Genomic DNA, 15,302 nt, shown 5'->3' with positions numbered 1-15,302 from the left:
TTCATTACGCTGAATATGGCTTTGACACACATGACAGCACACAGCAGTGTGCTCTGACAGGTTTTTTGTATGTTAATTGTTGTATTCACTCAGTGTAAAACCAATGAGGGTCTTGGAAGCAGTGCCCGTACAGTATGTGCCGTCATGTGTTTCCCGGGGATCTCATAGGAGACGGACTTGTAAACATTTCCAGCGTGGGTGTGCTGCCAAACACCGAGCTAGCCCGGTGGCGCTCGCGGTTTGCTTTGCTTGACGTGGTAACTTGCAGCCATGGTTTCAGGAAATGTGAGAGGAGTCCGGTTCAGCGAGCTCAACCCACTGAAGCAGCACACACAGAGACTCGGCTTACTGCCGTTTTCCTACCTGGTTTTCCCAAATGTGTACGCGTTAACTAACCCTCTTAGCTTGTCAGACCAGCTTTTAGTGAAGATATGAAATTACTCTTCATTGCTTGTCTCAGCCCCAAAACTGGAAACTACACTACAGCTGAGAGAATAAGGTAATTTGCATTGTTGCTAAGTGCTAACAGCTGTTGCCTATAATTATTTACCTGGTGAGGCCTCTCCAAATGCAGCTTTACTGTGCAATGGACAAATGGCTTGAGTAAATCAGCTATAAGATGATCCAGGAAGACGACGGGTGTCAGGTAGAAAACAGTGTAGTCACACACCAACACGACTTTTGAAAGTGGTAAAACGAGGCTTGTGAGTAGAAGAAAAAAGTTTGTTTGAATGTTTGTAACTTAACTTAACAATCCTGCCTTCCCACTAGCCAGCCATAGTCACATGTTTCCTTTCTTGTAGGTCCCACATTGAATCAGCAGGACACACCTGTGAGCTCAGAGATGCAGCAGCATTTCAGTCTCCTGCTGAGGTGGCAAATCTAATATCTCAACATCCTCCATTTGAGGGTGCACTGGCCATCCATCTACTCAGAGCAGGCAGCCTTCTCTTGGGTAAACATCCTTGCTGTTATATGATCTATTCACTTATCTTATTTGTGTTAGTCAACATACTATTAGGCTTGCAAATTGCTATCTGTCCCAAAAATGTCAGGACCTTTCTGTTTTATGTCTAACCTTTACAACTTTACACCAGACATCCAAGTACCCTTTGGCGTTATCTTTGGCGGAACAGATATAAATGAAGATGTGAAAGTTGAGCAGAAGCGTGTGGTTATGGAGCAGGTGCTACTGAAAGCCAGGTGATGTTGCTACAAACTACTACTTTAACCTAATTAATTTATAATAGTGCCAAAGTTGGTATATATTTTACTCCAGACAGATGTCTTTTCTAAAATTGGTTTGGAAAAGTGTATGAAAATATGTGTGGTGCTCTGTCTGTGGAGAACTCCAGTCACAATTTGCTTAATGACAATACACAACGAAGTATATGTTTTTGCTTCCCATCCATTTAGTGTGTGTGTATATATATATATCTATATATTTATATATATATATATGTATGTATATATATATATATATATATATAGGACAAATACATGTGCAACCAACATGGAACAAATTATCATTTGAGTGTGTTTGAAAAAGTTGTGTTGTGAGTGTGACATGAATGTAAATATGAAAAAGTGTGTCGTCTTAATATATCAATAATAGATTTCAACGCCGATTGGTACCAAATATGCCAATAATGTATCACAACATGTTTTACTTACTTCCTTTTATAGAGGTTTGATGCAGACGTCACCATCCTGAAGTACAAGCAGGAAGTAAATGCAACCATTTACACCTTAACTTAATTTGTCCATATCAAATCAACGACAACCTCTAATTTCTTTCACCATATGATTTTTAGTCTGGGATATAATAACAAATCTTGCTTTACAAGCAGTACAAGATTTACAACCTCAAACCAAAGTTGGTGTTACATGTGTAACCAGTGGGAATAAAATGAATTTTACCCATAAATCACTGTTTATGTCTCCTATTAAAAACAATCATCCTTCTATTAATGTAGATATTAAGAATTGCTTGACGATGAAAACATATTAAAAATAATTTTCTCCATTACTTGAATCGTTGGAAAACATTTAAGACTTGTAGACTATAAGGTATCAATTATATTTTGGGAGAAAAAGACTGGATTCCTGCAAAATCATCCAGTGCTGTGTACTGGCATGAAAGAACGAGGCTGAACACCAGCTGTGCCGGATGTGCAGGTTGCGTGTTCTCTTCTCCCCCACTTTAACATTAAAAAGTGAGCGTGCACATAGGCTTATCAATATCCTGTCCTGCGCCCTAACACAAGACCCTGATGTCTTCGTTATCATTATGATGATAATGACTGAGATGGTAGGGCATACATCCAGTAAATCTAAGGGGATAATTGCCTTCTGGGAGCACGGGGAGGGGGATTCAAGTCTCAAAACTTCTAACATCTGAATTCGCCCACCTCCTGCTGCTTGTGCCTTCTCACACAAACCTTGATCATAAAATTCAGTCACCGCTCTGAGCCCGTTGGCCTATTTAATAATGCACGCAAATTAATATCTCGTCACTATTCTTTGCTCTACATTCCCTTTGTTTTCCTCTTTGTATTCCTGCTGTATTCATCCTTAAATCCTTTGCCTTCAAACCACCAGCAGTTCCTCTGCTCTCACGTGTTCAGCCCTAGCCTGGAGACTTTTGTGTTTTACTCTTGTCACCAAATTGTCATTGCTTGCAAAAAGCTAAAACAGCAGCAATGAAAGTTATTGTGTAACAGAAATGGGTTTGAAAGGTGTGATGATAACTGGGTAATAACTGTTTTTCTTTTTTTAATCAGGTTTGCGGTAGCATTTACGGACAAACTGAAAGAAGAGGCAGAGTTATTTTTGGTACGATTATACTCTTTTGTATTGTAATAGTCTGCAGTAGTTTATATTTAATAAGCATTGATGCTTGCATGACATGTGCAAGCCACTGCATCACGTGACATATGGTGGTTACCAGTTCTACTCAGATGAGTTTTACTAGAAAATGTTTATATAGTGTGTGTGCACGTCTAATTTAATATGCTTGTGACTTCCTGCTATGCTGAAACCCACTCTCACATAAACTAAGCAATGAACTGACTGTCATAATTCATATTTTAAAATAAACAAAACAGTGAGCCCTTTATTTCAAAGCTACAATTGAAAAATTGAGTAGTGGGGGCAAAAGCTCTCTGTTTGCGTTTTACAGCACATCAACATACAGAAGAACCCTGACAGCTTCAATAAATACAGCAGAAGGGCTTTTACAATACAAACACTGTCCTCCCCTGGCCTGTAATCGTTTGGTATTAAAACAATATTAACACGTTTTATTTTTAAATTAGATTCCATCCGTGGGCTGCAGATTGAGGGGAGCGGCAGGCTTTATCTCTGCCATTTAGTGCTGACAGCAGGCAGACAGGACAGGCACTGAGAGGCATCGCTACGCTATTTATTGTGACAGAAAACACACATAGGGGATGGATCCAGTGTGATAGCATGCAGTCAATTTTCTTTCCATCTTCTCTGATTTGTTTTGTAGCAACCCCTTTATCGCAGCAACTGCTTTCCTGACTCTTTTAAAGTTTGGATTTTAATTGAATACGTTTGGTGCACAACAAGCATTAATTGGCTATTTCTTTTGTGTGACATGTAGAGAAAGAAGAACAGTTAGTTGTAATCATGTGTAATTTGTATAATTAAATACTACCAATAATTACTGATTGATTTAAAACCCTTGCATGCTATGTTTTTGTCCGTGTTTTTACCCAAATGTTTCTATGTGTCTCTCTAAAGCTGTCCCAGAGCAGTAAAATCTATGTCCAGCCCCAAGGTAAGCTCTGCAGCAGGAATAGCCGCGCTTGACTGGACATCCCTGTTTGCCATTAAATTGTTAATCAGCTTTGACATTTTTTCCTTCATTATCATGCTGTCCATAGTACAGAGTTGTATTTGCTCTTGCCATTGGCCACCGTGCCATGTAGGGCAGCCCAAATCATTCCTACATGTTGTTTCCCACCAGAAGCCTTTTTTGGCAAATAGTGTCCCTTCATAGATTAGAGGAGAGCCGTGGAGCGGCTGATCCTTGACCACTGAAAGTTTAGCTCTTATGCTTGTCACTAGATAATGTTCACACTGAAGTGCTTTTGACGTCCACCATACATAATAATGTTTTTAAATATGAATCTGTTTTGTATATTTCACATACAAAGATTAGATTAATATAATGTTTCCACACAAATATGTTTCCTACAAATAACAGTTTAGACAAATATTAGATTTGATTGATGGACCTAACTTTGAGTGTCAAATAACAAAGTTTTCGAAATCTGAAAAACAATTGCGAACTTAACGTATTCAAGTATTTAACTAAAATACACACATTGATATCCTTCCACTTAAAGCTTTAACATAGAGACTGACTGCCTTGTTTTGTCTTAAAAGGCATCCAGACGGAAGTGAGTGAGAAATTCCACTGGGCTGAATTCTTGAGGAGCTCAGGTACTGTTACTGCTTCAACTGGTTGTCATTCCAGCCATTGTCTCACAGGAAACTTTATCATCCACACGCCTCATTGGGGACGGTTTCCACAAACTAATTTTTGTTGTTCGTTATTTGCTTTTAGTAGAAAACATTTCTTATGAAAGCTATTCTGAGGGAAGTTGTTGGATCATAAGAGCTTTTTTGGTGTACTGATCCTTTCATAACAGGACAAAATCATACATTTTAAAATTACTAGTCAGGTATTTGTCATTCTTTGAATATACTGTATTTTAGCTTAATATTTTTTGCTCTTTAATAAAAACTTGTTATTGGCAAGTCTCATTTCGTGCCATATTCTAGACTCCATCCTCTTCTTCTTTCCTCCACTATTAGTCATAGATTGTGCAGTGCAGTGGAGCCCCCGCTGGGAGCATGATGGGGAATGCATTTGTGCAGCCCCCACCTGAAAAGTACCAATTTAGAGCATAAATTTACTCTGTGCTGTGTTCAATGCATCAGTGTCGTTGTCATCGAGGCCAGAGTTTGTCGCAGATTTACCTTTTCCATTCTCTCCTCCAGTTCTCCAACTCCCATTTGAATAGCTCAGTAAATATGCACCGTTACTCAAAGCATCCTCTCCACAACCTGCCCTGATTTTAACAATTGCAAGATGATGTCCATCCCACGTACATTAGTGCTCATATAGAGCAATGTTGAATACAGAGAGCATCAATTCATTAATAGCTCTCTGACCTGGGTCCATTTGTCACCGCGCTTCACCAGTGCGAGTAATACTAATTGCCCACAGTCACTTCTCCATTTGTTATACTGAAGATGGGAGTCAAAAGTATTGTGCTTTCCCTCAGTCATGTGATGAAAGTGATTTGACTCATGGTTGCGTTTAGTGATATAAACATTGTGTTAGTTTCTGTGTATGTGCTGTCTGATTGTGATAATTTGTGATCATTTTTAGATAATGGTCAGATGGGTTTAATATCAGAAAGACATTTTTTTGTATTTTCCTTGCCACAGTGTAATCACAATGGTGCTTTGACACATGCTCATGCTCTAGATTTTTACTTGCTAGTATATAATAAGGATGACCCCCCCCCCTCCCCAGGCAGAAAGGAACCCTTTAAATAAAATGACTACTTATCCTCCTGTTGTAACTTTGCGTTTGTCATCATAAAACTGAAAATGTCTCGATTTCATGTCTATGTCCTCCTTTTGCACTTTGAAAACCTGCTTTGTTACCTTCAACAATCTTTTCATAATGTTATAGTTTTCCTCAAACAACAGCACACAGTCTGACAGAAGTGACTCCAGCAACAATCTATATATATATATATATATATATATATATATATATATATATATATATATATATATATATATATATATATATATATATATATATATATATATATATATATATATATCCATCCTTTGGGTTAAGCTGTCAGTTCATGAAGCCACTCGGTGCTTGTGAGATGGGCGCATACATGTAGAACAGCACTGTGAGGCTTTGAGTCACTGAGGGATGAGAGGGAACGAGCAGGGGGTCTGTTGTCACCTCGTCCAGCTGCTTGATCCTCAAGGGATAGTATGCTTATTGAATATATTACACAGGGAGCCTTCAGTAAAGTCTGTATTAATTGATTAAATGTGATTAAAATTCAAAAGACGAGGTTAGGTGTCAAGTGTAATTCCTATTATCATCCTATAGTGTGGCAACTTGATTAGGGAACAATGTGTCATAGCAGGCACATCATGCGTTAAAGTGGCCTTGTGTTTCTTGATCATTATATCACATTGAGGAATTTGCAGTTGCGTCGAGCTCCGCTTTATAAAGTAAATAAGTAATGTATTATTCATTTCGTCATCTTTGTTGACCACAAATGTGTTTCTCTCCTAAGATATCTGGCTTATCTGAACATGTAGTCCTGGTGTGTCGAGAATGAAACTAGACACATTTCTTCGGACTTGTCAGATTTGTGACAAGCACCGGCAAACTGGACACAAACTATTTTCTTTTCGGAGCTTATTAGCAGCTTTAAAACATTCTCTGGAATTCAGTAGACTGGTTGATTATCAAAAGCTCTTTATTGGCTTCATGTATCAGACATGTGAAGCTTTGTTAATAGATTCCATTTTGTTAGGTGTTTTTCCTTTCATTTGGTCGGGTCCCTGCTGTATCTGTTTTCTGTATCACCTTGTTGCCACACAACAGATTAATAGAAGGTCTTCAGATAGATATGTGCTGCCATATCCATGCGTGCACACATACTAATTAAAGCATTAGGAGGTTGTTCAGAATACCCTTCTGAAATCAAAGGCAAACGAACAAAAATGTGTTTTGCATAGAACTCACACAACTGCAAGAAGAGATGAGAGAAAAGAGTGCTTCTGGCACAGCATATGATTTGTACAAATTTGTGTTTCTCCCCTGAGGAAAGATAAATTGCATCATTGAATCCAAAGGGATATATATATATATATATATATATATATATATATATATATATATATATATATATATATATATATATATATATATATATATTCTTTGAATTTCTTATTAATTTTGACATATCTTAGCTCCTGTATGATTCCAGCTATCCTCCGCCTACATCTGCTTCCGAGGTAGTGACATGTTTGTTTCCCTCAGCTGACGCGATCTGTCATGTGAATCAATGCGAGGACCTTCATTACTTCCCGCAGATGAAGAGCATTTTGATAATTGGTTCCTAGGATCAGGGTCATTGCCCAGACTCCACACTGTCATTTTAAGATGCTTTAATAGCATTAAAAGAGCTGCCTCGGCCTCTTGATCTGGGCTTATCCGGCAGCAGGGGATTTCACTCAACTGTCACTGTGCTCTCAACACGTGATTGTGTCTGTCTGGTATTATTTTCTAAATGGTTTGTTTCTCGAATTGTCACAGACATTTTCTAAATATTTTTTATTATTGGCTTATTTTGTACTTCCCTTCAATGTTGGTTCAACACTGTAATTAATACTACTTCAAAATGTAGGATTTATCCATTTGTTTCGTTGGTGAGTATACTAGGTCAGGGATTAAAAATGTATTTTCTGACACTTGGGTAACCCTCTAATGTTTAAACATCCCTCTACATCTGCTTGTTTTAGTATAATATGTTCTGATATTCAGCCAGTAGACCGTGGCCTTAAAGTGTTGCCTTTACACCAACTTCACTTTAAGCCTACATAAAACCACAACTGCCTTCACAGGCAGTACAGAACGGGGCATAACAGCTTCAAAACTGACGTAACATCCTGTCACAACAACTACAGATTTTCATGGTCCTCAGGAATCAAACCTACTGATGTTGGTGATTCCAACTCCTCCTTTAGTGCACAAGCAGGTCTATATGTTCACTCATCCAATGAAATATCTTAACATTTACTGAATATCTAAACATTCATGGTTGCCAGTTGATGTATCCCATTTCCTCTAGCACATACCTTGACAAATATCGGATGGAAAGTCATGAGATATGCTACAGACATAAATGTAGTAATTTTGGTGACCCCTTCACTTTTCATCTCGTACCATCATCAGGTCAACATTTAATTTCACTCAGATTAATGACCAACTCTGCAAAGCTAGTGACCGTCCTATCAGCTGTAGCTTTGTGTCAACGAGATGGTGAACATGGTAAACATTATACCTACTAAACATCAGCATGTTAGTAAAAAAAAAAAGCACAGCATGTTCTTTAGGATCTGAGGTTCAGGTAACTGCGAGATTGCTTTTGCTCAGCTTGAACATGAGTTTGATGAAGCGCTGAGTGAAACAAGCCGCTCTCATCAGTGTTAATAAAAGATCCCTGATGTTTCTGTGTGTTTTGGGATTGTGCCATCTCCATTCCACAAACTTGTTTTGATGATCAGCATGTTAGCATTTTCATTGAGAGAATGCTACTCTCTGTACACTAGTCAATTGTCAATGGGATTTCCTTCAAACTCCACTATCCTGTAGATACTTTATAGCGCAAGTATGTTTTACCCTATTTAATTTTAGCTTCTGCTAATTTGTGAGAAGTCAGAGATATAGACATGTGTGTGTTTGTGTGTGTGGATGTGCGTAACTGCGTAGTCAGGTTCAGGACTTGTTTCTATTGCTTTTGGGAGGTCAGGTGCAGAACAGTAGTTGTTGGCAGGGAGCACAGTTGTGTAACAGTTTCTGATTAATCTTTGGATTGTAAATTGGATGATCTAGGAAAAGAAACGATTTAGTGCCACTCCCTCTTAATTAGAGCAAGGTTCTCAAAGTGTATTGTTGTTGTTGTTGTTGTGTGTATTGTGATGTTGGGTTAGCTCATTTTATTCTAAGGTTGTTCAGTGAGCAAATTGTCACCCAAACCCTGTGGCTTTGTAGTTATGATGCTGTATTACACACTGATTAGGCTGCAACCTTCTAATGTATGCAGCAACCTATTTCCCTGCTGAATGTTACAACTCTGATCAGAGAATTGTGGAGTACATTAGTCACTGCTGTCTTATTTTCCTCATGACCTTGGGTGATGTATTGCTTTCATTATCTGCCGACGAACTCGGGATGTTCATTATGCAGCGTTTTGATATTGTGCTGGCTACTCTCCAGGTGTGAGCAGTGAGCATGTGGATCAGCTACGTGTCTTCCTGTTGGTCTGTGGCCTCAGAAGAGTCAAGGACCCCCTCTATCTAGTGGAGATTTTTTCAGGTAAACAATCTATTTTATAAAGTATATGCACTGATAATGGAAAAACCCAAGGAAAATACATTGTCAAATAATATCTCAGCTAAAACAAAGGGGAGGGTATCTGATGCTGTCATGTTTTCAGCAAATTCATATGTCAAGCAAACTCTCAAATTGCAAAGCCTTTCTGACTACTTTTCTGTAGTAGCCTATGGTAGAGGCAATGGCAGTGTCCTCATCAATTAGGAAGGAAGTAAGATCTTCGCGGTTGAGTTTCAGATTATTAAAACATTCATGTGAGAGTGCAGGGAGTGCAGGAAGACATTGTGCCTTGTTATCTTCTTAAGCCGTACTGTTATGCTTTTGCTTTTTATGATAACTGTTATATATCCTATATAATGTGTCTAATAATGTCTCTCAACTTTGAGATTGAGTTCAAGTTGCAACATCTGTGGTTTCCTTTTTTACATCCTCTTTTATTGTGTGTGACTTTCTAGCACAAAGTGACAGTAATGAGACTACGCACGAAAGGGCTTATAGTTGTATATTGGTGTTTCAGCCAGATAGGAGAACTAGATGTTTGGATTGTCACTTGCATGTTTGTAAAAAATAGAAACATACGGTGCGCTAAGAAAGCATAGATGTAAGATTGTTGTGCAAAAAGCTTTGATGTTGCTGCTAGTAGTTTTTTTTCTCAAACGGTTGTGTTTTTGTTTTTTTTGCATCTTTCAGAGTGGCATCGTGAGAACCCGCTGAATGTGTTGGTTGTGATTGGGCCACGGGTAAGTACACATGATACCTGCCATGTGTCTCCCTCTGTAACGTGACATTCTGTGCTTTCGAAATAGAAACCTTGCCTTGGAATTCAAGCACCCACTAATTGGATGCAGGAGAGAAACTGGCTTTAGCTGTTTAGCTGGAATTAACTGGCAGCGCCGGGAAGAACAGGCAATCTTCTGCAAACAGGGTGAAGACAGCAGCACAGGTCCTGTTTCTTTTTGTCTAACTGGCTGACTGCTTGATACATTGATGCATTGCTTTCTACAGTTTAGCAGTCGCCTCGGAGCTGTAAAGAGCTATCTCTGTTTAATACTTGAGGATGGGCACATATCTGGAAATGCAGCCGAAGCAGTTGGCCCACACCATCAGACTTTCGCCCTGTGTCTCATACCTGAAGACAAACGTATACATATACAGCCACTGTGGCTTTATGCCGAGCTCGTCAAATAATTGAGAGGGAAAAAAGCAATTGAATTTTTACAGCCGGGTATAATTGGCTATATTCATAAATCGTCAGGGAGTTTTTTTACAGTAACTTTAAAAGCTTTGATCGATTGCACCTTGTTAGAGTGAAGTTATATTCAAGCAAACACCATCACCGTCAGTGCTCTTACAACTGTTTTGCTTCCAGGCTCTCACTGGGTTTTTTTTCTGTATGTTTGTCTTCATCTTTTTTTTTCTCTCTGACTTGCTTTGATTTGACATCAATATACAGTATTTTAGTATCTGTTCTTTCTTTCAAACAGTGGTGTCAGGAAAAAGGTATGTTCTGCTTTAGATTTGCTCAAAAACAACTCAATTAGACTTGGCCAGGGGCTTCTACAGTGTCTGAATGCCGCTTCTTTTCCGCTACGCTTTACTATTTGATGAAATAGTTCAGTTGAAGCGCAGACGTGTGATTCATCTCGACACACTGTATCACTGGGAAATTGTGTTTGTTTGTTTGTTTTGGTAAAATGAAAAGCCATATATTATTATTATTATAACAAACATGTATTCGTATGACCGACAGATATTCCCTTGATACTTTAAAGGATTTCACTTTTAAATATAAACGTCATGCAATCGGTTTAATAGAGAAACCGTAAGTGCAAAAATTACAAACTGAGAATGAGACATGCTTTACTCAGGCCGTCATGCCGTACTATAAATCCACAGCTACTACATTCGAGTAATAAGCACTCTGGCTGCACGGCATCTGTCATTAAGAGGAGAATTCAGGTCAGTTTGTCAACAATGCCACATCTCACTCATCTGTAATGAAACAACACAAGTAGCATATTCTGGAGTATTGAATAAAAAAAGAAAAAATCTAAAGATTATTCTAAAAATATAATGTCAGCTCTTGGAATATTTGCGCGCAGTTGCTTAAAAACATGAAAATAATGTGACAAAAATGTTAAAGATAAATAAAAACAGTAATGACTATGTAAGTAATCAATACATATTTATATAGTGTCTGCCTTCCTCTTCTAACTGGCCATGCCTCCCCTTTAGTTCCACCAACAAATAGTATACATTGTGAACAATGTCTGCTAAATCCAAAATTACACCAAGATACAATTGTTTTCCCTCTGTTCAGATTCGTTGATTTAAATGCACATGTGCTTAAAGCAGATTTCCTGTAGAATTTAAACTGAAAGCAAAACAAGTAGGAGCTTGCTTGGCAGAATCTTTGACCTAAATTGCTATGCACGGAAATCCCCCATTGCAATTAATCAGATTGGCCACCCACCCCACCCTGACCCCAATCTCTGAAAATACAGGATTTTCCAGAGAATAATTTGAGCTTAATATAAATTATTATTCATGTCATTGTTTGTATTCCATCATTAAGATTTCACTTGTCTTTGTAACGTGTCTCACTCTCTATTAGATCGATCCTGTGTTTACCATTGAAGTGGAAGCTGTTGTTAAAAAGTAAGATTCATTTTGAGTTTTCCTTAACAGTTAAACGTCCCATAAAAGTAGACTTGAGATGTGACAATTAAGACTTTACCTGCGAGAAATGTGAAGACGGCTCATCTCACTATTGTATGTGGCACAAGAAGATATCCACGAAAATGTAACTCACATTTATCTCGACATAAGGTGAACTGAATGAAAATCTGAGGGGAGCACTAAGATCCTCTCTTTATTTATTATCTGTCCTCCCACTCATGAGTCTTAACTGATCTTTCAGTTTTTCACCAAGGGCCACAACACCACAACAGTACTCTTAGCGGCAGGAAGCTGCCTTCTCTGGTTTACCTGGACTCTGTGTGCATGTCACACACAGTGCAACTGTGTTTCCTTCCCTGGGCTTGTCACTGCCCTTTAGCATCATTCACGCCTCTGTTAGCCCTGAGTCACACCGAACTGAGCTTTGCCGCTGCTTCTGCAGAACAGCAGGGGTCTTCTTGGCCCAGGAGAGGAGCCAACGGGAGCTTCATGCTGCCATGAAAAGGTGCTTCACTGTGGTTAACAGCTCCGTCTCAGAGGGCATGTCAGCAGCCATTTTGGAGGTAAACATCTTTAGGGCCCATGGGTAACTGAATAACATGTCCTTCCTGACTCCAGTAATTCAGCTGCTAAAAACAATGTTATCTTTTTAGCTCATGCAGTGTTGTGCAGAATATTATGGTAATTTATCTTTAAATGTAAAAGGAGAATTTTCCAACAAAAACCCATTAAAATGTTTTTTTTAAATTAGTGAATATTTACAGGAGTTCTTATCTCGCTGTGTCTTGCTCTGCTGCAATGTTATCTGACCACTTTAGGGACAATTACCCAAATGAATTGCTTGACTGCAATCTTCCCATTACTGAGGTAGCAAAACCTGCAAATCTACTTAATCTTTTTTAATCACAGTCTATTGACAGAATCCACAGCGGACTCAAAGTCTGATTAGTATGGTAGCATGTGACACTCAACAACCTGCTATATCAAGTAGCAGCTACAGATTGTCCCTTCTGTAAGTAAACCAAGGCATTGAAGGATAGACTGACTGCACTGTACTTCCGTTTCATGATAATGACAAAGGAAAAAAGTCACAGTGACTTTTAAGCATTCAATGTCTCTGCTCCAACAGGCCATGGATCTCGGGGTACCTGTGTTGGCCAGGGACATACCAGGAAATGCAGCCATAGTGCACCATGAGTTCACAGGCCTGTTGTACTCGTCTCCTCAGGTATGGTGACCGCATGCGTTAATCCCCATTAAGCTGTCACATTGACTGTGTTCGTGGACTACAAAGAGGATATACTGCATATGCACTGTAGCCAGCAGCTAGTCCTGTCACCTCAAGCAGCCAGAAAAGTGCTTGCGGCTAATGCTGTAAGTAGAATTGAAGCACTGTATCAGGATGACAGAAGGTTGGGTATGTCCCCTTCCTGGCATAGATTTATCTTAAAAAGTCATACAACTTGAAGTACGAAAACTTTACATCATTTTGTAAAATGTTTTACTTTAAATTCTTATCATTAGTCTGAATCTAAGCAGATAAAATAAAACAAAAGTAGCAGATGTTTCCCCAGGTGCTTAGATTAGGATCAAAAAGGGCAGCCTTCAGGGACTGAGCGAAGATACCACATTACCATGTGGTGATGCAACACAAGGCATCGTGCAGGAAAGTGCAAAGTGGGGGGCTCCCATGAGGAGCTCTTCAGTCTGATCTATCATGAGGTTTGATGCAAAAGAAAAATTACCATTGGTTGTGGCTCGGTGGGGGGCTAGGACGTGGTGCTGTCAAGACACCATGTTCTGCGTGATGTTGTTGTGAGGGTGGAGATAAGTCCTCTCCGGGGTGGACACGTGTGCTCAGCTCAGCTGCCAGGAGGAAGCTCTCACAGATGGTTGTAGCGACTTGGGCTGGATAAACCACGACCTCAGCCAGGACCGATAGGCAATCAGTTCTCTTCTTTCAGCCAAAAACTTTTTTTTTCTTCAGTGGATAACACTCAAGACTTTTTCTGCATACTTTAAAATCCTCTTTTTTTTTTGATTGACTGTGTTTCTGGTTCTTTAAGCCTTCAAGGTAATTACATCAGGAGTGTAGGTATTAAGAAATGTGTCAAAAGAAGAGGAAAAAAACACACAAGCATAAAAGCTTTAAAGAGAAAAAAAGGCACTTCCTGTCTGGTTCTATAATTTGGACTAAGAGTGAAATGATTATAAGGTTTCAGTTTATAAATTGAGCTTTAATCCCGTTGCTGAGAATTTATAGCTTATATGGCCATACAGAGGAGCCGTTTCCTACCAATAGCCACTCCAGACATAATTGTATCACTTTTATGAAGTAAAGTGAATTGGCCTGCTGACTAGCAGTGGCTAAAACTGTGTGTGCTCATTGGTTGTCGTCTTCAGCTAATGTGGGCTGCCATGTTGCAGGAACACTTCTCTTCTCAAAGCTCTTTTTGGAGGATTATTTCAGTCTGTTGGGGCAACAGATGAACAGCTATGATTCAGGATGCCATATGGATACATCATCTCAGTCAATGCTCAGCAATGACACCATTACTCATTTCTTAATTAGCTCATTGTATCCCCATCTTCCCCTCCCCTCGTACAGCTGTTGTGAGAGTATTGTTAAACACTATCAGTCACTTTGTTTTTTTACATAAGTTAACAGGAGGTGGCAGCTATTAGGATTGACTGAAAAGGTCTATTGTGGACAGCCATATGTGAATCTGATCCCACAAATATCTCCATCCTTTGGCAACAACAGACATTTTGGAAGTGTCTGAGTTCTGCTCCTGTATCTTGGATGATCTTTTATGATTTACAAAAATATAAACATATCTTAAGGCAAACATCAATAGCAAGCTTTAAGGGACATTTGGCAGTAAATGAGACTTGTTTTGCTTTTATTTCTTCCAGGAATTTGTGCATCAATCTCAGAGGCTGTTGTCAGATCATAAGCTGAGAGACAGAGTGGTGAAGAATGGAAAGCTCTACGTGGAAGAGCATCACTGCCTGAAACGGGAGAGAGAAACCTACCAGCAGCTGGTGGACACTCTACTCTCAACGTAAGGTCTCAGCCTTCAACTCCCCTCTGCATACTTTCTCAGGAACTGCAATGACAGAGAGCCGGCCATTACGCCAACTTATTTATAGGTTGGATTATCACCAATGTCTTTATTCCCGGTCTTTTAACAAATCAAGCTACAAAGACACTGTACAAAAGAAAGCAATTTTATCTGCTCTGCTAAATTAAAATAATGCTTCAGAGCACTTTGAACCAAAGACCGAGAGTAGAAATGGTTGTTTAGTTAATATATTGTATGTTTTTGAAAGTGATGTACTGTTATTTATGGTTTGATATGAATATCTGAAGGCATCAATTCTCTGTTTATGCATTTTACATAATAAAAGAGGCAAACTTCAC

General features: G+C 39.0%; 1 protein-coding gene across 1 annotated transcript; it reads left to right on the top strand.

Moving 5' to 3' along the window:
* Positions 1-22: 22 nt before the first annotated feature.
* Positions 23-15,285, top strand: glt1d1 (glycosyltransferase 1 domain containing 1). The gene is made up of 12 exons (XM_068566248.1): positions 23-499; positions 804-955; positions 1,098-1,203; positions 2,784-2,835; positions 3,769-3,805; positions 4,417-4,473; positions 9,083-9,181; positions 9,890-9,939; positions 11,814-11,857; positions 12,321-12,441; positions 13,008-13,106; positions 14,795-15,285. The coding sequence occupies exons 1-12, from the start codon at positions 432-434 to the stop codon at positions 14,945-14,947; spliced, it is 1,038 nt and encodes a 345-aa protein (XP_068422349.1). The 5' UTR covers positions 23-431; the 3' UTR covers positions 14,948-15,285.
* Positions 15,286-15,302: the final 17 nt, after the last annotated feature.

This window comes from Clinocottus analis, unplaced genomic scaffold (assembly GCF_023055335.1).
Source record: "Clinocottus analis isolate CAN_PGR_092001 unplaced genomic scaffold, fCliAna1.0.p SCAF_7, whole genome shotgun sequence".
NCBI classification, from domain to species: Eukaryota; Metazoa; Chordata; class Actinopteri; order Perciformes; family Cottidae; genus Clinocottus; species Clinocottus analis.
This window is presented reverse-complemented; position numbering and strand designations above follow the sequence as displayed.

Coding starts and splice junctions, on each gene's coding strand:
- glt1d1 (XM_068566248.1), top strand. CDS start 432: ATGAAATTACTCTTCATTGCTTGTCTCAGCCCCAAAACTGGAAACTAC. Junction 500..803: donor ACTACAGCTGAGAGAATAAG/GTAATTTGCATT, acceptor CCTTTCTTGTAG/GTCCCACATTGAATCAGCAG. Junction 11,858..12,320: donor GTGGAAGCTGTTGTTAAAAA/GTAAGATTCATT, acceptor CTGCTTCTGCAG/AACAGCAGGGGTCTTCTTGG.